Here is a 21,795-nt window from a genome sequence, read left to right as displayed (position 1 = left end):
TAATATATTTTGGGCCTGATTTTGTTGACATGTAAAGTGCTTAATGTTGTTATTTTGAGTTTGAACTGGGCGCTGGTGGAAAGAAAAACTGGGAGGCAAAAGCTGCTCACAAGATTTATATGGGAACTGTGATTTAGAGCGTGGCTTCATTAAATTTAGTGATGCTGTGAAAAATAAAGATTGTACGAAACTTTTTTTTTTTTTAATGCATCGGCATACATCTCATAATTCATAATTTCTGGAAGTAATTTAGCCCAAAGGGTTTGAATGTGCACTTAAAAAAATGAAAGGATCTAGAATAGATTATTTCATAGATGTACAGGCTTTAAAGTGTATTATTTTCTTTCTCAGTGCTAACTGGGACCATTGTGACCCTACACCAGCTGCACACCTATACTTTTTATGTGATAGTCCATCTACAGTACCATGTATCAATGGAAAACTGAATCTCAGCCCAATACCACTCAATGCTTAATCTAAGCAAAACACTCCAATAACAAAACATACAACAGGGACTAATTTAGCATAGAAACCCTTGACAATGTAATAATGTGCCAGCGTGCTTCCATTTTGACTGATGTATTTCTATTTCAATTCAGATTTCAACCTTGAAACACAACTGATAATTAAGTATCATTTAAGTATCACTTAACGGCATTGACAGTGATACCACAAGCTATGTTTACTTCCAAATCAAAAGACGTAGTTAAATAACATTATTTTGTCATGTTACTGCCCAAAACAACAGACTCTTCATCCAGTCCAACAAGATAAGTTACATTCTGTTATAAAATAAAATAGAAATGTCATTGACATCTTTCAAAAGTCACAGCTGAATGCTTATTTGTAGATTTGCTTTCAGGGTATGCCACAAGAATGGTTTGTTCTTTATTTGGCCCGGTATTGTAAAGGGTATTCAGTTTCTCAAGCCAACCTATAAGCTACTACTGCTGATAGGGCTTCATAATACCAAGAACCTGACACTTCCAATTTCTCTCCTAGTGAAATGTTAGATTGCATTGAGAAATTATAATTGGCAGGCCAAAATTGCCAGGCTTTAACTCAGTGAGTCACTCTTCATAAGCATTGCCAAACTTAACACACAATGTATATATCTATGCAGGTTTTGTTCTATAACCAACCTTGTTCATATAATCTAAACTGACATCAAAAATGTAAGCTCTGGTATGTACCATACATCCAATCTATATATATATATATATATATATATATATATATATATATATATATATATATATATATATATATATAATGAATTTTGATTGCACAGTAACATAGTCCTCAACACATGGCACAAGAAGGAAATCTAGCAGTTTCAGGTGTGCTTCTTTGAAAGAAATTTCTTTCATATAGCCCATTATTTTATCTACTTTGTAAATCAGTAATATATCAAGCTTATCAAACACTTTTCTCTAAATACCATCAACCTTTAACTTTGGATTATTCCTGCTGGTGTTTTCTCTCAAGGGTGATTTTTTGACCCACATTCAAACTACAGTGAAATGAGGTCTGCTAAAAAGCAAGTTTAGAAATTTTAAGTAGGCAATAAAATTGACCGCAATACCAGATCTAAATACTGGCACAAAACTCATGCTTGCTATATCACAAACATCTTTGAAATGTACATTTTCAACAGTGACATAATTCTTTCATGAGACTTTGACTGGATTTGACTGGAAGAACAGGACTAAAGTAGCTGCAATGAGCGTTCAAGAAATATTCTTCTCCAACAGCTTCAAATAAATCCCCCCACGAAAAAAAACAAAATCACAAATGGTATCTACACACATAAAAAAGTGTATCCTTTTAGACTATGGTATATCGCAACATATATAATATATATATATATATATATATATATATATATATATATATATATATATATATATATATATATATATATATATATATACACATACACACACACACACAGTATTAGGTAAGATTTGCTGGTATTATTTTGTCAGCACCTTGCACTTTAATACACATGATTCAATGGGTTAAATATTCAGATGCTTTTTAGTGGCCTACTGGTACAGACTAAAGCAACGTTAACATGCTGACATGCCTGCAAAAATATATCAACTGGCTTCGGGAAACTTAAGCATGTCCTGTCTTTACTCATGCAATTCAAAATGACTTGAATCTGATTGGTTATAAATATTTCTGTGAGTTTTAACTTTAGTCAAAATGGTCTGCTTACAGATGAAGTCTAGGCAGATAGTTGTTAAAAAAAGAATCAGATATTGCAGCAATGGTGATACATACTGCCTGACCAAAGTTGACTTGTGCAAGGTATATTGGTGCCCAGAAATTGGAATTTTGCATGAACCTAAAAAAAGAAGTAACTAGGCTTCAAATATGTTGGTCCGAGGTTAAATTTCTCTGTTGGTTGTCTTGAGAGGTGGTGTTGAAAACTGGAGCCACAACGTCTAAAACCCAAGACCATGTTTTGACAAACAATAGATTTGTAAGAAACGTTCATTATTTTCAACGATAAGGTTCAGTATCATGATTAGTAAGTGTTGAGCTCTACTGTTTTAAAACATCATATGGAAACCTGTGAATTTATTGAACAATGCAGTTACCTTTGAGACCCCACCCCTGGGGTATACAAGTAAGGACCCTCCATTAATAAACGTGGAGAGTGCTAATCTCAAGAATTAACTAAAGAAATTGGAATAATTAATCCAAGACAGAATGAGTTTGGGACTTTGTTACGCTTGATCTACAAAGACAAATGGACCAATGAAACCAACAAAACTTTCTTTGCACTTTGAGTTTCATCATCTTTGCCCCATCTTAGAGCAACTCTGGACTTGTGTTGAAGCTGCTAGCCTTTAGCCTTGGATGCAATAACAACCTCTCAGACTTCTGCTGGTAATTGCAGTGGGAAAAAAGCAAAAATACAGAGATGCACAGACAACCTCACCACTGTTCCTTGCTCCACTGTTAAAGGACCCAATGCTCAACAAACTTCAAAGGAACTGGTTTGAGGAGTATAAACAGGTTCACATAACATTACCAGAGACTGGGGTGCTCTGAGATGTTCAACCGGTTGATTGATTGATTGATTGATTTAACCCTTTGGTTATTTTCACTGATTAACAACAGTCAGTAACTCTGTTAACTGAATGACTTCTTTATTCATCTAGCTATTCTGTAATCAATAAACAGCTTTACTTCATCAGAGTTGTTATATAGTGTTATTGATTCACCTTCATCATATATTTGAACTTTGAAAGTAGTGGGTTTCCCAGGTAGTTTGAGACTACCATACTCCTTTGGTCAAACCTTGGGGATGAAAGTTAAATAATACAACACCCTGAATCTTCACACTTGGCTTCAATAACAACAATAGTTTCAGTTTTTTTTTTTTTGCTACAAAAAGAATTACAAGTATAATTTACATGAGCATGGCCAAGCTCTGTAGCATCCCTTGTCAATGTGTCTTCTATTATTTATAAGTTTTCACATTAACCCATTAGATATGTGAAAAAGACACCTTAATAATGCAGCCTTGTAATTCAAGAATCATCCCTTTGGGAGGTCAAGGTTGCTGTTTTTTAATTCTTTTTTTTTTTTTTTTTTTTTTTTTTTTTTGCAAAATTGCATCCTGTATTTCACTTGTTAATTATGTCTCACACATGCTCACCATATTGTAACATCAAAATATTACAACCACAGTATTTTCAAGAAATACAATTTTACCGCCTGGGAGCTTTATTGAATATAACGGGAGTTTGTACTGTATATCTAATCATTAATTAGTCACCTCATTACTGCAGCCTAGGAGGCTGAATGTGCAACCGCATTCTAGCCAATCGCCTCTTTTCACCTGCAAAACCTAAGCAACAAATGTTACTAAGTGGCTTAATCCTGAATTGGAGGCCCAGTCTGGGAAGGTTTTGACTGGACTTGTCATGTGCCTGGCCAGTAGGGGTCACTGAACCTGGAATGAATGAACTATCCCCTGACAATCAGCACTGTAACAGATTGATTCTATTGTAAAATGCTACATGTAACCATTACATGTGTTTTCTATCTCCATCTGTAATTTTTTTGTTACATCAGCAGTATATTGCTTGTTATTAATTCTTCTGTATCTAAGTGAGTATTTACCAGTTGAAAAGCCATTCAAAAATATTTTTTGGTCAGCTGACTAAACAAAGTTAAAAATTACAGTGCTGTATCACTGCCAATATTGCATTAAAGTAAACGCAAGTGCTAGCCAACAGTACTGCTCGCTGTTTTGTTTTTTAAAATATTGAAATAATATTAGAACAAAAACTGAAAATCATATTACTAAATTACATTTATAGCAACCTAGTATTTAATAATAACATATATACGATTACATTTTTCTTTTCCTACTGCATTTATTAATCCTGGAGGCATAACCAAACACTGCATATACAGTAACACGCTAGCTGTTGCCCATGTTAAATCAAGATACAGTTGTCTCAGCCTGAGTGTAGCATCATGAGGGGATACTTCACCAGGCTTTTAATGGACAACTCTACCTGTTCCACTACAGTTTCTTAAGTAAGCTCATTTATCACCCACCTTATGATAAATGCATGTTGGTCAGTGAGAACATTATGAATGCATTGCACCTTGCTCATTTCCTCAACATTCCTTGGTGATCCAAATCGGACATGCAGTAGGTGTCTACTGTCTGGCTGCACATGCATGATGGTTACCGTGACGCTCACACCTGCGTGGCTCCAGCAGCTTAGCGATAGTGATCAGAATATTCACTGTCAGTCTACTTGGGACAGCAGGTTTCAAAAAGAGGTACACACCACCAAGTTGTAAGGATCCACTACCTAAGTAAGACAACCAATACTGTACAAGACAAATTGGTATAGTTGGAGGATATGCTGCATATCATTGAATTTAAAAGTGGCTCACAGTTTAAAAACAAAACAAAATAGTTTAATGATAGGACAGAGCTGTGATAAGCTGTCTCAAAAACTAAATTGCAGATTTATAAGACACTAAAAAAAAAAATGTCAGTGTGAGATATTTACTGACACCATCCAAAAGTGTCATCAACATACTTTCTCTTTCTAGCTCTGAAGGTTATTACACATAGCCAACTCAACAATGGACGGAAACAGTAACACAAATACAATACGGAAACAGTAAAATATATATTTTGTTTAAAAACAACAAAAAATAGATAGTGGTCCTTTTATATATTTATTGATCAATTAAAAATATTAAAAATTATGTAGTCGAGATATACACACCTTCAGACTCTTGCTGATAAAGCCACTGGCATTTGTCTGTGTAGCAATAAAGCATTTGCTTATGGTTTCTAATATCGTAGCACTGAATTCCACTGTTGAAAAGTATTTAATACAAAAATACTTCTCTTACAATAAGCAGTGAAGATATTGACTTTCTTTGAAAACTGAATTTTTTGGAGTTAAGAATCTATCATCCTTTAACAGGCACATTTTGTTTTAACATGAAGTTAATTTTACATTGAAGCTCCCGATAGCCTGCTGAGTGAGGAAAGGCAAACCATAAAACAAAACACATAATAAAACCCTAATAGTACATAGTTAAAACATTTTATTAAATGGAATTAGTAATCACCTTTGTGCTGTGAGAAACTCTTAAGGGAAACATTTAAAAAAGGAGGATGGCAAGTAGAATGCTCCACCGACACCTGCTATAAACCCTGATGGCCATGATTAGGTAAGCAGTAAGCAACATTGGAATGTTTCTGTAATATCATTCTAAAATGTTACTAAGTTGCAAATACCCTTTTTCATTCATATTACAGTTATTGTAATGTGTTACATTGCATAATTCCCATAAAATAACACCCTCTGGTCCAGCACTTAACCCATGCCAAAATAAAAAAAGAAATGGTCAAGTGGATTTTTTTATTCAGGAATAAAGCACTGCCATCGTAGCATGATGCACCTCTATTAAAATGTACTTACATTGCCTGCATTGTAAAGTAGTGTTCTCATCATTTCATCACTGCAACTATTTTTGGGAAGATTAAGAAACACATTTAGCACACACTGAACACCAAGCTCCACGGTTTATTCCAGTTTTATCTTCTGATGATACTGCCTTTAGGATTCATTTACTGAAGTAATCTCAATAGCATTTATTGCAATCGTTTTAGATCCAGTGGGAAGAATTAACAAGGCTGGAAACTATATATCAGCAGAGACCAACTACTGAACTACAAAATCCATTCCACAGGTCACTTGACTAAAAGGGTCGTCACAGTGCCAATTATTAATGCACAAACACTACCAAACACATTTTCAACATCCCACTTTATTATTATACAGAATAAAGTTAACGTTCAAGGAGGAACAGTGACATTTTTTCAAAGATTTCCTTCATGCTGATTGGCCTGGGAAATCAGTCCTTAATCCCTGGTATATGTCCTTAGGACATTTACAGACCAATTAAATGTACATTTTAACAACACATGATTAGATTTCTTTTTGTCTGCAGTATGGACAACATAGTGCTAATTTTAGTGTTTAGGTATAATTAACCAATACCACGCAAACAGTTCCTAATGTTTGGTAATGCACTCTGTGTCAGGAAAATATATTTTTTGGTTCTGGATAAATGAGCATTAGCAACATCTTACCTACAATACATTTCATTTGTGACTTGCACATGCTTTTGAGATTTTTCTGTTGTATACTTGAAGTTGTCTCATGATTCGGATATTGTTGTCTATATGTATACAAGTCATATAAGGCATTCTGAGTAAAAAATGGCACCACGCATGCTGGCAGAAATCAGCTTCAAAGAAAATGTTAACCTCAAAATGTTAGTCAAATACAGTTGATAAATACCCCCCTCCCTCCAAAAAGATCACACTGACTGTGTTTTGGGGTTTGAAAAATTAAGTACATTAAAAAAAAAATTAAAAACTTGTTCACAATACTTGAAACATTAGTGCAAATACTGTTTTTTGTTGTTGTTGTTTTATGAACATATTTTCTATATGTAATTTGGTAGACTTTGTCAGCAAATGCTGTAGAGAAGGGGTGTTATCTGCTGTAATATAAGTTTGATTTGGAAAAGTACCTAGATACTCTCCTCCACCTGTACCCCCCTCCGCTCCCCCGCCTCCACAGCCCGCTCCTTCTCCACCCTTGCTCCTCAGAGGTGGAACGACCTATCCACGGATATCAGGACTGCTCAGTCCCTGACCACCTTCTGGCGCCTCCTAAAGACACACCTGTTCAGACAGCCTCTATAAACCTCACAACACTCGACCGTACTGGACTATATAGCACTCAACTGTACCAGTACTTGCATCAGCTTGTACTTGCACTGAACTGCTCCACACCTTGCCACATTCATCTACTGCACCTAACTATAACTACTTGCTGTATCTTCTGCTTTTACTTTCCAACATAAGTTTTTTGTAATTGCTGTTAGAAACATTCTCATCCATTTATGACAAGTGCTTTTGACTTTACTCATATAAGCAAATAGCCTCATTAACACCGTGTAACAAATTTTTTTTTTTTTTTGAATTTTCCTGGGTAGTAAGTGTTATTTCCTAATTGCTTATGCCTCAAAAGTATAGAAAAATGGCTATTATTCCCCACAAACTTTGCTTTTGTGACCAGGACAGTGATATTTCAAAATATCACTATTTCCAATGAGAAAACGGGCAAATGTGTTTCTTTTAGAAGTGAGTAGTAGTAACAATTTTTTTTTTTTTGAGTTAGTTTTTTGAGATTTACTAATTATACTGTATTTACAGTATAATTGTAAATCTCGAAAAACTACTCACTTCTAAATCTTTTGTAGTCATTTTTGTATTACTTTAGTATAAATACATGTTAATTTGGATTCATATGTTGTTTTTTTCCGACTTTATGTGAATGAAAAGACACACATTTGCCTGTTTTCCCATTGGAAATAGTGATATTTTGAAATATCACTGTCCTGGTCACAAAAGCAAAGTTTGTGGGGAATAATAGCCATTTTCTATACTTTTGAGGCATAAGCAATTAGGACATAACACTTACTACCCAGGAACAAAAATTGTGTTACACAGTGTTATCATAACGTCTATTATTATCATAACGCCTACTATAATTAAACAATTTTAAACCAGCAAAAATGAAGCCCGCCGAACCTCTGGAACCTCAAAAAGAAACTCAAATCTTGGTGTCAAAAAGAGAAGGAAAAGACTACAAAAACAGAAAATCTAAAATAAACCTCAGTAAGTGCACTGTCAAATTTTCTATGTCAATTTTAAAAAATATTATTTCTGTAAAGTGTGTGTTCTGTTTTCTGTTAATTATGTATTAAGAAGCTACAGTAAAAAAGAAAATGTTGTACAGTAATGTGTAAAATGCAGCAGCATGATATATTTAGTGTTACCGGTAGACAAAAGCAAAAGGAAAAGTGTGCTACAGCGATTCATTTGATTTTACTACTGTATAGCCCTACTTTACAGATTGATACAAAATGTTTTTATTTTTTATTTTTGTTTTTTTATTTAAATCTGACAACTCATATCTCCAGACATATCTGGTTTAGCGAGGGACTACTGATTATGAAAACCTTTTTGATAGAAAAATATTTTTGATTTGGGGGTGAAGGTGGGGGCACGCTGGAGGTCCAATGCCCAGGGCCCACAAAAACCTGGTGCGGTCCTGGTGGGAGATTCAAATAAAGTACATTTTAGTAAAGTGCTGCAAGATCCAGTACTTGCTTGAACGAGTAAGTATGCTCGAAATGGAGCTGCAGGAAATGAGAGTTTGAGGACCTGGCACACCTGAAATTCTTGGAAGTTTTCACCCCTAAGACAGAAAGCCACTAGGGAGATAGAAGAGGGTTGAAACAGCTGGGTTCAGATAGGCAGAGGCAGTGACCAACCCTAAGGGGTCAATTCAACTTATCTCAAGAGTGGTCAGGTCTAAATATTGCCACCGTTCAAATATGAAATTAGGATCCAACTTGGCATTTTATTACTTTTAACAGCAACAATACACTCATGACATATACTATAACAGCTGTTGGTTTTCATATAGCCCCCCTTCTATTTAAACAACAGTGGTATTTAGATAAGTTTAAAGAAGTGGTAAACACCTGTTAGTAAAGTTTAAACAAATATGGGCATTTTCATGCTAATGGAGACTTTACACATGTCTATGTTTGAGTAAATTGACAAGTTGCAGCTTGATTTCTTCGAGATTAAATATTAAAATTAGACAAAGCACACACTGGAAATATAGTGTAGATAACTTTGTCTGAAAAAACAAAGCTGAAGAAATTTTATCTGAACATGGAAGTGTACTATCCTCCTCAAACGTGATCCAAACATAACAAGGCAAAACATGATGACTTACATGGTGTTTATAAATAATATTGTCACATTTATGTCTAATTCAACTAATTATTTTAATCTAGAAATCTTAAAATATTATTTTAAGTCTGTTTTTACCACTGTAGCAAGCGATTCTATATTCTACATCAGTTTTTAAAAAATTTGCTACATTCATATCAGTGTCTGTCCACACTGTACAACCATGAAAGTTATTATTTCAGCTCTTAAGAAAGGAATAATACTCAAAGCTTTCTTTTTTGGGAGCCAATTTATACCTGTACTTTTTATTAGAACATGTTTTTGGGGACGGAGGATTTTGTTAATCACTAATAAAGGTTTTTAATCTTGTGTCCTGAAGTCTGCCCACTCATTTCTACGTTCATAACAGTGTTATTATTGATCTGTTGGAGTTGGTCCTTCATGTTGCAAATGTGATTGTGGTTAGGAACTATCATTTACTTGTTGAAGTGTATAATTATTTTGTGGATTAAATCTTCTATCTCTCTGGATTAATAAGGAAGCTAAGTGTCTTGAGTTTTACAAAATTTGGCCGACACTGATGAAGCGCATGTTTCAGTATATCTTGCAAAAAAAGCCACGTGGACAGTAGTGTATGCCTTTCCATGTAACCATGGTAGTAATAATAATAATTCACTTGTAGGCAAAACATATCTTCTGCCTCGATCTATCCTATTTATTTGCGTTATGTAGAGGTGTTGTTTATATTACATTTTATATTATTGTTTGAGAAGCACTGTAAATCTGTGATGGAGAAACGTAATTCTCTCTCTGACTGTAGTAAGAGACACTGTTTTAACTTCACTCAGCCAGAAAGAGGTTCTCCGCCAACAGTAGCTTTAAAAGCAAAACTGCAAACTAAAAACTGATTAACTTAATTTTTGTAAATGGACAGATAAAACTATTCCATAAATTAATGTTTATTCGATCTGAGTGTATTTGCTTGTCTGGAATCGGGGAAGCAACAAAAAGTTTGATTAAAGATTCATAAGGAATGCCTTGGACTCCCATATTTGTCATAAGTCATGCACATAATTTTAACACAATTGTAATTTTTGGGGTTCTTTACATGCCTTGTGTCCGTCCTCATTCGCAGTGTTACCATGCATGGAGTATTTGTGCAACATGAAAAGTTATCGTCCCTTTAATAATTCCATGACATTGAGATGAGAGAATATGATAAGAGGGGGCTGAACATCTTATCATGAACTTTATTTTTCAAACTCTGTTACATATGTGTACCACATTAGCGTGGAAATACCCATATGCTATCGATGTTGCTTTAAAAAAATATTCTATGCTGCATCTTTAAGATGTAACTCCAAAAACTTATTTTTTTAACGATAAAAGTTCCTGTTTAAGCTGTTTCCTGTCAGTCTGTCTACCCTAACATAGAGCACACAATGGCTATACCACTATGCACATAATTCCATCACAGTTAACAACTACCTAAAATCAATCTAAGATGGAGACCTTTTGGGGTCACTAATGCATGAGTTTGGTTTTTTTCAGTTGAGCGGCAGTTATTTTTTCTATGAGACTGCAAACCAGTATATAGAAATGCTGGAATTATCAATCGATATTTCCATTTCTATTCTTGTCTTTTTAATTTTTTTTTAAAGAAATAATTCAGCACTTATACCAATGTTTAAACACATACAAAAATGCACTTATCTATTGTGACTCATAACTTATGTAGAACTGCACCCAACAGAGAAGATATTTTATTTTTCTACCATGAGTCCTATGTTATCAGCAGGGGAGTCATGTCTTTAGGCAAACTGAATGCATGGTAGTCACCAAAAATGCTTTTAAGTTGCTGTGGCATACAATAGCCCACATCTTATTTTGAATGGCTTCTCAGTGAGACTCCAGATTAAAACAAAATAAGTATATTTTAATTATAAAGTTTTCTCAAATACATAAAAACAAATCTAATTATTTAACAAAGGATCAGATACAAACTAAAGTGCTTACTATAACTTTTCTGGAATCTTCAGCCCACTAAACCTGGTATTACTGCAGTTAAACTGTGGAAGGGTCTTGTGGTTTCCACTCTCCAAACTCCACTTTTTTTTAAGCTTTAGTCAGAAGGTTTACAAAGCATGCACCGTAATGTATTTGTATTTCAAAGCATCAGTCTCCGTAACTGTAGAAGAATGTTATTGCGACTTATGGGTGCTTTGAAATGCAAAGATATCATGTAATTAATTGTCAATGAATTCTGTGTATCAGCCGACCCCAGTACAGTACATGTTGCAATCCTGCCTGCCTGCAGACTGAGCCATTACACTGGACAAAGTGTTATACTGAATCCTTCCAAGTTTTTGAATTGTATAATACTTGTCATAAAACATAACTGTATAAAAGAAGAAGCCCTAGCAGAAGATTTGCAGATAACACATCTACAATCCTTAACCCTTGTAGGACCTGCCCCTCCATGGGAAAAGTCCAGTTAAATCAACAACAAAAGGCAGTGGAGCAAACAACTTCAGGTGAAGAATGGAATACATCTTTGAACACTAATTCATTTAAGAGTTGACTCTCTACCAAAATGGACAGATGACCAACGCCAGCTGCACTAAATAAAATGTAAATCACCCAATAAAAAAAAAAGTTGAACATGTGTATTTACAAAATGTGGACGGATTCTGATAGAGTACCTGAGCTTCATAAATATCCTGTATGCTTAAAAGACAACATGAGCTGGGACTGGTTTAACAATTAAATGAACCTTAGCATACTTCACAAGTCTGAACACCTGGTTACTATGCATTGTGAAATAAAAAGTGTATATGCACTGAATGAAATATAACTTCCAAGGCTGGAAGTTCCCTAAAGTGCCTGAATAAAATTAAACAATCCACAAGATTACTTTTAAACAAAAATCTAACAATAGAAGGCCACTTACTTTGCATATTCATCGTTATCTTTGTCACACCTCGTATCCTTGTGCTTCTCCCAGTCCTTCCCATGCTTGCAAGTAGTTAATAAAATAATATCCTCCCCATTGTGAACGTGATACAAAGCATTCCTGGTTTCCGACCCAATACCAGTCAGGTACCTTTTCCCTTTAAAAACTAATAAATATTTCCTTGATGGAGGAACATTATTGAAAGTCAAATAACCCTTTTCACCTCCTTTCTGTGGGTGGTCCTTTGAAAACAAAGGGATCGAAACATCAAAGTTTGGCCTAAAATTATCGATGCCAATGCTAGCCTTAGCCAAAATCGCCTGCCCAATATCGAAACCCAAATCCTCTGTGTAATCGGGCCAGGTCCCTGAATACAGATTAAATATGAGATGGTTCCTCCCATTGTTCCACTGAGGAAGGCTTTGAATTTTCGCTTTCATGCTGTGAACATACTGAACAGAAAGCTGGTCTCTGTCCAATGTATCAATGCTGAGGACAAACATGCAAGCCTGTCTTGGGTCCGAGGTATACAATCTGGACTCTTCTATGGTGGTGAGAATCTTTTGGTAGCTCTCCGAAATCTTCTCCCCCTTCTGCAGAGGGTAGATGTAGACCTTGAAGCCGCTCCTCTGGCAGAGGCTGAAGTCAAAGCAGGTGTCCATCCTGCACTTCCTGTTTTTGTATACATTGGCCCTGATCTCCCTACTCTCTCTGGGAGAGGCATGCCGCAGCTGTGGTTCAGTGCCATCTTCATCTTTCTCCTCACTATCCAGGTAGGTGCTTAAAGGGTTAATCCACTGCGGCCAACGCTGCCTTGGATGATCTTGACCACTTGGATTCTTAAGGTGGCGCAGGTGGTGGCGGTGTTGATGGAACTCTCTAATCTGCAATCCCCCCAGATAGACAAGCAGTAGAAGACAGGCTCCTAGAGACACTAGAAGGTACCTCTTTTTGGCCTGCATGTGGGCAACGGGGCTGATGGAGATGAGAAAAGAGGCTGAAGGAGGAGGATGAAGGGGAGGAAGAGGAGGAGACGGGTCCAGTTTCAACACATGAAGCAGACTCTCATCTCAAAATGAGCATGTTGGTGGCTTTAGGTAGCTGTGTGCACAAAACACAGTAGCCATTCACTTCACTTATTTTGTAAAGTACTACTCTAAGCATGTTAAATTTGTAATAATACAGACATGCCTTATTATAAAGTGCTGGTCACTTATTAACTACTTAATGTGGTCTGTATTCTTCTACTTAGAAAGGCCAATGAAAGTGTGTTTTGTACAAGTATACCATTAAATGTATGAGCAGCTCAGCTCCGTTAGTGACAGATGTAGACTAATCAGATGGTGAATTACTTAGCAGGAAATACATTACTTTGTGTTTTAAACGTTTACACAGAATACAGAATTGGAATGAATATTTAAGCATTTCAAAGTGTTAATTTATAGGACAATTATGATATAATGTTGGAAATGAACAGTTACTACTTCTGTTTTTGATAGTATTGTATACACGTTATTAACATTTGTAGTATTAGTAGTGTCCTACTCTTGAAGTCTTACAACTTAGCAAGACAATCAATTGAGACATGCCAAATCATTTAGCGGACTATTGAAGAAGTACATTTAAACTCGTACCTGCTTTATTAGGAGACACCTGCTGTTATTGTTTTCCTTAAAGGAGATGAATGGTGACGTCCCTTCTACTTAACTGTTGTCCCAAAGGCATACGTCAATACCTCATTTTAAGACACATATTTTTGCATCTCACGTTTGTTTAAAATATCCTTTTGGACGTCATCTTCACAGAATAGCGCTTTGAAACATTTCAAGATAAAAATCCGCTTCATTCAAAAAATATATATTAAAAAAAAAAAAAAAAAAAAAAACTAACACTAACAAGAAGTTCAGACATTCCTGTGCGAGAATTAACAGTGAGATTAAACTGTTCTGAAGGAGTGATGCAACAGTTTGTCATGTAGATTCGGAACTGTTTTAAATACTGATGTTGCAGTCTTTAAATTCATTCCATTATCATCGGCTTCAGGAAGCAGTTCCTTCTGTATTTAGTATCACCCAGATTCCAAGTTATGGATACTTAAAAAGTCAGGGGAAAAAAGTTTCATTCATATTCCCAAAGTGTTACATGAACACTGATCCAAAGTCTTCACGTCCGTTCAGCCAAATTCCATATAAAGTTGTTTCTTGTATCTCTCACTTGAAAGTATTTTCTTTTAAACAGAGCTGCAAAGGGTGTCCATATGAGATCATTAGTTTTTTTTTTTTTTTTTTTTTTTTTTTTTTTTTTTTTCCCAAAACTACATTCTACAAAGTGAATCACCTGCTTGAATTTAAAACACGTGGGACAGCCTGTTTCAGAGTTTCTAATTTTGTAATTGTGATGTCTTTTCACTTTTTTTCCGCCAGTTTCACTTCAGACTTCAAGATTTAGCCATGGCATTAACTTTCTGTACGAGTCCTAAGCATTATTCATGTGTAGTCATCATTAACCCCATGCATCCTTTCCTCTATTCAGTAAGCTAAATTCGGTGTGCATGCCCTTAGGATAAGTTCAATTAATCCAAAGTATTCAAACAATAAAACATATTTTAAAATAAACTATTTCGCATTTGATTTACCAGTCAGAAACATCCTCGCCAGTGTAAAGCCCAGCTTCCACTCACGTTTGGTGGTACTGTGAAAGTCCCGTGTCTTCAACACTTAACATTTCATAAAGATGATGCAACTTCCAAGTTTTCCAAACCTGTGACGATGCAGTGTATTTGCCATACCAATAAGTATGTTTTGTTCCTGCACAGTCCAGCCAGCCAAATCAATGTACTGTTCCAATTCAATTTTAATCACTAATGTCCCCAATAGGCTACACACGAATTCCACAAATGACAGCTTTAAAAATCCGTTTCAGTTAATGCAAATTAATTTAAAAACGAATACCTTTGCAATTAAATGTGGATGCTACACACAGCCAGTCCAATGTTCATTTCTTAGTTGTCAATTGTTGTACAGTGATTATAGGCTATATTAAAGTTAACTGTGTGTTATTTTTCAAAACAACTAGTCTTCACCATTAGCATTTTCTGAACACACATTTGAAATATCCTTGGTAGGGTTATGGACTATTTTATTATTATTAACAAGACACAATCTTTGCTCCGTTTTGTCTCAGTCACCTTCACTCTCCAGCCAGACTCAGTCAGTGTTCTCTCCACCGTTTGTATGCATGTTACTAACTGGAGAGTTTATGATTCCTTCCAGCATAATCTCTCTCAGCTCCCTCCTCACCAAGGCTACAATGAACTGTCAGCCAAACCCCCTCCAAACATTTTCCTAAATACCGCCATGGTTATTGGTTGAACAAAAACACGATCGTATCTAAATGGCAAATGTTGCCGTCAATCATCATAGGAGGCGTGAACAAAACAAGTCACTACATCGGGTTGCAACGAGAAAGCATGCCTCTAATGTCTGTGTACAGAACCTCACCTTACACCACTTCATTTAAACAGGTAACACTTTGGTGCCGTCAAAGTTATCTGGCGGGGTTCTCCTTTTTTATATTTAACGGAGATACTGTCCTAGGCTGGGAGACATTATGGGGTGTGATAATCCTGTCAAAAACCGAAGGTTAGTGTTTTACATTCCTCCTTTTGGCATGACAAGGCAGCGCGAGCTTGTTGACACATAGCTGTACAGGGAAGTTCTGTGCATTAGCATTAGTTCGAACAGCCAGTATTACCGAAAGGCAAACTTCTTTTTACATTGGTAAAGTCATGCCATTAAATAATAAGCTAATTACAGTGCATCGTAGTGCAATACGGTATAGTGTAGCACACATCAAAACTTCCAAGATGAACGTTATCTACTGAGAAGAATATTTTATAGGTTTTTCTTCCGTTAGTTAAGCTTCTCTAGAATTGTGATGGATATTCACTTTATTGTAGCGTTTTGAAAATCGTACACTCTGTATGTACTATTGTTATACAGAGAGGTAAGAGTTTTCAGCTGGACTCGCTGGCATAGATGGCAATACATTTGTGTGTATGTGTGTGTTTATTTACCAGCATTGGTGGAATTTTTAGGATGGTAAACATGTTATTTATTAAAAAAAAAAAAAAAAAAAAACAAAAAAAAAAAACACATATATGGAAATGTTAACTTTAGGAACAGCTAGGTTTCAGAAAGAATAATAAAATAGTTTTAAATTTCCTAATGACCTAAAGACAAACGTTGCCTATTAGGCCAAAGCCGTTCATACCATCACTTAACTGCTTGCTCTATAACCACCGTATATTTAAATATTCTGTTTGTTAATTACAGGGGTATTTTCTGTCTCTAGCAAATTGTTTAACAATAAAACAAGACATGAATACACTTTGCATTTATTTTGCAGCCGTTTCGTCAGATGTATCATGTTTCAAACGCAACAATATAAATATATATATATATATATATATATATATATATATATATATATATATATATATATATATATATATCTGTGGAGATTTGTGGGTCTTGAGGGTGTATCTTCTGAAGGAAATGTACTATCTGCTGAAATCTAACACCACCTCAGAAATGTTTTGTACAGTTTAACTACTGCCATCTAGTGTTCCAGAGTAAAAATTCTACAAAAAAAAAAAAAATGATATGATCCAATAACATTACTTTTTTTGGTTTTGTACAGATAGTTCCAATCGGTTCTCTAACACTGTCTCATATGAAATTACAACTGTGTAACAATACATGTACAGAAAAATGCAAACTGTAAAAATACCCAACAGGGGAGGCCATACGATACACAGATTTGGGTTTACAGACACCTTTTCTAAATGTTCAAATGATGATTATCATTTGCTAACTGGAAGGTCTGGAACTTGGAGGCCAAAGTAGACCACCAAACCTGAGCACAAGATCATTTAGATGTCCGAAGAGAACTGGCTCAAACCATCCAAGCAAGCCAATGCAGAAGTACAAGTCAGTTGTCAGTCTAATTTGCGTAAAAGGTTGCAGTCAGGAAACCATTTATATACAATAAAAAAGCAATAGCTGCATAGAGGAATATTAACCATTGGAAACAGGAGTGTTTTTGTCGTATGCCAAATGTCCTGGTGTCACTACCAGTTGTAAAGTATACAGTACACTTTAGGACATAGTAATGTTAAAATGCATTTTCTTGGGCTGACATGATTTGAAAATGACAAGTGCTGATTATTTCTGCATAGCTTACTCATAGCCGCAATCAAGTGATATTCTGTAGATCAACTCATTTCATGTTATGGGTGTTTTTGATTGCTTTTTAATAATAAACCCACTTTAAAATATGCTCTTAAAATACCAGGAAGATACATTTACTGATAGGACTAATAATATTATATTTGTAACTCCTTCCATTCAGACCGTCAATACGAAGAAGCAGCACGTTTGTGAAAAATTCCTACATCGCATTAAGCACAGCCATGCTTTCATGTCTCTAAAAGGATAGCTTTTGATGAGGTTGTCTTTGCTGTTTTGGAACTGTGAACAGCTGTCATTTCTAAAGCGGGAAATGGTTGAAACCATGTTTCCAGTGAGTCTCTGAGAGAATTATGTAAGTGCAATTAATTATATCATCATCACAGCCATCTGGATGAAAAAGAAACTGGAGGTTCTCATGCTTTTAGTTTCAGATTGTGTTTCTTTCATTAAGGCAGGCTGGTTTGTTGTGTCCTTTGTGGTTGCTAACTTTCCAGGATTTTGAAACACTGTGTTAATCTGAATATTAGCAGTTCATTAAAAGGACAAGAAAATGTTTGAAACAAAAAGCTGAACTGTTCACAACTGCATGATTTGGAACTATGAGTAGTTGCTGGTAGCAATCCACTTCTGTTTATGTATTTGCTTATTTAATCTTTAATTTAGAGGGGCCAATTATTTAACCCCTGTCTTTCTCCCCAATTTTACAATGTCCAATTATATTCTCTTGCAGTAGAACTGAGAACTGAAGGTCAGTGGATGTGTTCCAATCCCAAGACAAAGCCAGTTACCTGTTTGCACCCAAAAGCTCCACAGCAGATGGCCCCTGGAGGACAAAGGCCACTTGAGTTTACTGGGTGGGCAGCCAACAAGTAGGGACCGCAGTAGCTGGGTCAGGAGAAACCCTCCCTGCCAATTTTTCCTCCCTAACCAAGCTGTTCGAGTGCCAGAGCAAACGCAATGCTCCATGTGGAATCCCCAGCAAAGATCAACAACTTGGCACAGCCAGGATGTGAACCTGACTGTATGACTCACCCTACCACCCATCAGCTAAGCCACACAGAGACAGTTATAAGCAATCAGCTCTAATAAGCACCCACTGTGTGTAGTGGCTTTATGAGGTAACAGACATCCTTATGAAATATTTAAATAAACAATGTATCAAATAAAACCATATAGAGAACTGTACCTTTAACAAGTCACTGTCATTTTCAGAAGCAATCAAAGTGAGCCATAGGTAAAAATAGAATTAATGTACATGGTTTTAACTGACAGCTTTGCTTAAGAACAAAACATAAATAAATAATTGATCTGCCTAATTCCGTTTTTTGCCTAATTTGCCTGGTGTGTTCATGCCTTTTAGTCTATAAATACTTGAACACCCTATCGTAGTCACTATTATAGGCCAGATTACCTGGAGTTAACACATTAAATGTGGTAGCATTGTTGAACTTGTAAAGAGGAACCCAAAAAGGGTAAAACAAGTACATATTCTCAAACTGGATTGAGGATGAGAAGCCACTTATCGAATACTGTAGTGTTTTCCAACAGGTGCATTAACAAAATAATATTCATACCATTAAATTGTATCACCGGTATTAGCTACATTTCACTTGTGTGCTTGTTAAAAATGACCCTTATAATATAAATAAATTATTATAATATATTTGAATCAAAATAATATATTATGAATCAAAATTCCAACTTTGAAATTAGCAGCTAGTGTATATCCAACCTAATTTGGAACCCCCCCTCCCCCAAATAAATAAATAAATAAATAAAACCATCTTAAAGTGGTATCTCATAGGTTTGTCATCTCACACAATTTGTTTTGCATGCAAGCAAAAATGTGATTTATATAGCATTGCAGGTAACAGACTGGCTTTCTTGTCCGGTAAGATCCAGATACTGATCACTACAGTATACAAAATGACAAGAAAACAAAACTATTTGGTTTCAGATGTTTTGGCAAACTCTAAGAGGTCATGAAAATAACATTATCATTATAGAACAACATTCTCCAAACAGTTTGGTGCAACCCAAAGACATTTTGATATTATCTAGAATGTGTTTGGTCTCAACAATGTTAATGAAAAAATGACTTTATTTAAGCAATAAACTTCTTGCAGATAAGCATGTTTTAAGGAAAAACAAAAAAACAAAAAACATGACATAAATGCTCAGAGGACAGTCTTGTATTCAGGAAAAATATTTCGGTCCCTGGCAGCTCTAGACATGCCATTGAAATCAGTTGACTGTTTTTGTAACAGACCTCATGTTGTTTCCCATTCATATGGATGCCATCAATCCCATGGAGTCAGTGTGTACTGCGTTAAAGCTTGCTTGACCACCATACATGGCTATTTCATGACACAGAATATTTACAGTAAAGAATGAAATCATTTTAACAATGTTTAAAATAACCTCTGTAGCATGCCTATGTATAATGACAATGTGTTATTATTGTACTATTATTGAGAGCAGTGCAGTTTAAAATAGCTTGCAAGTAGGACAGTGTGTTTGAACTCAGTAACTCAGTGGCAGGGTAAAAATAAACGTATGCATACTGCTGAAAAGTTATTATCACTTATACTAATGATTGCTAATAGGATCCAGCTCTAAGCAAGACACCCCCTCTTTGAAACACTGGCAGTAGAAGCTATCCCTTTGGCTCACATCTCATTTTCATAGTTGGAGGTGAAAAGCTGGAGGTTTTGATGCCAAAATCCTCTGTAGCTGTGGCCAAAAGTCTTGCATCACCCTATAGAATTAACACAGTTTTCTTCATAAAATCTTAAGATTAATAACATTACTTTAACGTATTGAATTACACACTGCTTTGTAGTTTTCCATATACGTAAGAAAAACTGACACAAATTGAAAAACATCAATATTTTCACATCTGAAAATATATCATTAAAAATGGGGAATTAATTCCAAGCCACTGATAAAATATAGTGTACCTCACAAAATATCAGAAACCCCATCCCAAACAAAGCTGTACGTGAGCCTGCTTGCTCAAAGTGATTTTAGCTGAGTTTAACAGTCAGCTAAGGCACAGAGAGGTGAAGGAGTCTGTGCAAAGGCATGTACTGTAGTAAGTTTGTGGTTGAGATTTTAACTACAGTGGCTTGCGAAAGTATTGACCCCCCCCTTGGCATTTTTCCTATTTTGTTGCCTTACAACCTGGAATTAAAATGGATTTTTATTTGGATTTCATGTAATGGACATACACAAAATAGTCCAGATTGGTGAAGTGAAATGAAAAAAATAACTTGTTTAAAAAAATTCTAAAAAGTAAATCACGGAAAATTGGTGTGTGCATATGTATTCACCCCCTTTGCTATTAAGCCTCTAAATAAGATCTGGTGCAACCAGTTACCTTCAGAAGTCACATAATTAGTTAAATAAAGTCCACCTGTGTGCAATCTAAGTGTCACATGATCTGTCACATGATCTCAGTATATATACACCTGTTCTGAAAGGCCCCAGAGTCTGCAAAACCACTAAGCAAGGGGCACCACCAAGCAAGCGGCACCATGAAGACCAAGGAGCTCTCCAAACAGGTCAGGGACAAAGTTGTGGAGAAGTACAGATCAGGGTTGGGTTATAAAAACATCCCACAGAGCACCATTAAAGCCATTATTAAAAAATGGAAAGAATAAGGCACCACAACATACCTGGCAAGAGAGGGCCGCCCACCAAAATTCACGGACCAGGCAAGGAGGGCATTAATCAGAGAGGCAACAAAGAAACCAAAGATAACCCTGAAGGAGCTGCAAAGCTCCACAGCAGAGATTGGAGTATCTGTCCATAGGACCACTTTAAGCCGTACACTCCACAGAGCTGGGCTTTACGGAAGAGTGGCCCAAAAAAAGCCATTACTTAAAGAAAAGAATAAGCAAACACGTTTGGTGTTCACCAAAATGCATGTGGGAGACTCCCCAAACATATGGAAGAAGGTACTCTGGTCAGATGAGACTAAAATTGAGCTTTTTGGCCATCAAGGAAAACGTAATGTCTGGCGCAAACCCAACACCTCTCATCACCCCGAGAACACCATCCCCACAGTGAAGCATGGTGGCAGGGACTGGGAAACTGGTCAGAATTGAAGGAATGATGGATGGCGCTAAATACAGGGAAATTCTTGAGGGAAACCTGTTTCAGTCTTCCAGAGATTTGAGACTGGGATGGAGGTTCACCTTCCAGCAGGACAATGACCCTAAGCATACTGCTAAAGCAACACTCGA

At 35.9% G+C, this 21,795-nt stretch overlaps 1 protein-coding gene across 2 annotated transcripts in view; it reads right to left on the bottom strand.

Annotated features, from left to right (window-relative positions):
* LOC121317487 (exostosin-1-like) overlaps positions 1-15,580 on the bottom strand; it is a 338,142-nt gene extending 322,562 nt beyond the window's left edge. The window contains exons 1-2 of one of the 2 annotated variants that reach the window (XM_041253479.1): positions 13,931-15,580; positions 12,294-13,397 (exon numbers count right to left, since the gene is read on the bottom strand). In XM_041253479.1, the coding sequence (XP_041109413.1) occupies positions 12,294-13,258 (965 nt within the window). In that variant the 5' untranslated portion in view covers positions 13,259-13,397; positions 13,931-15,580. Of the gene's footprint in view, positions 1-12,293; positions 13,536-13,930 lie in introns of those variants that run through there. The other variant, XM_041253480.1, reaches the window with a different exon arrangement.
* Between the last annotated feature and the right edge of the window lie 6,215 nt (positions 15,581-21,795).

Source organism: Polyodon spathula, chromosome 6 (genome assembly GCF_017654505.1).
Source record: "Polyodon spathula isolate WHYD16114869_AA chromosome 6, ASM1765450v1, whole genome shotgun sequence".
NCBI lineage: Eukaryota > Metazoa > Chordata > Actinopteri > Acipenseriformes > Polyodontidae > Polyodon > Polyodon spathula.
Note: the sequence above shows the minus strand (reverse complement) of the source record. Positions and strands in the feature narration are given on the sequence as shown.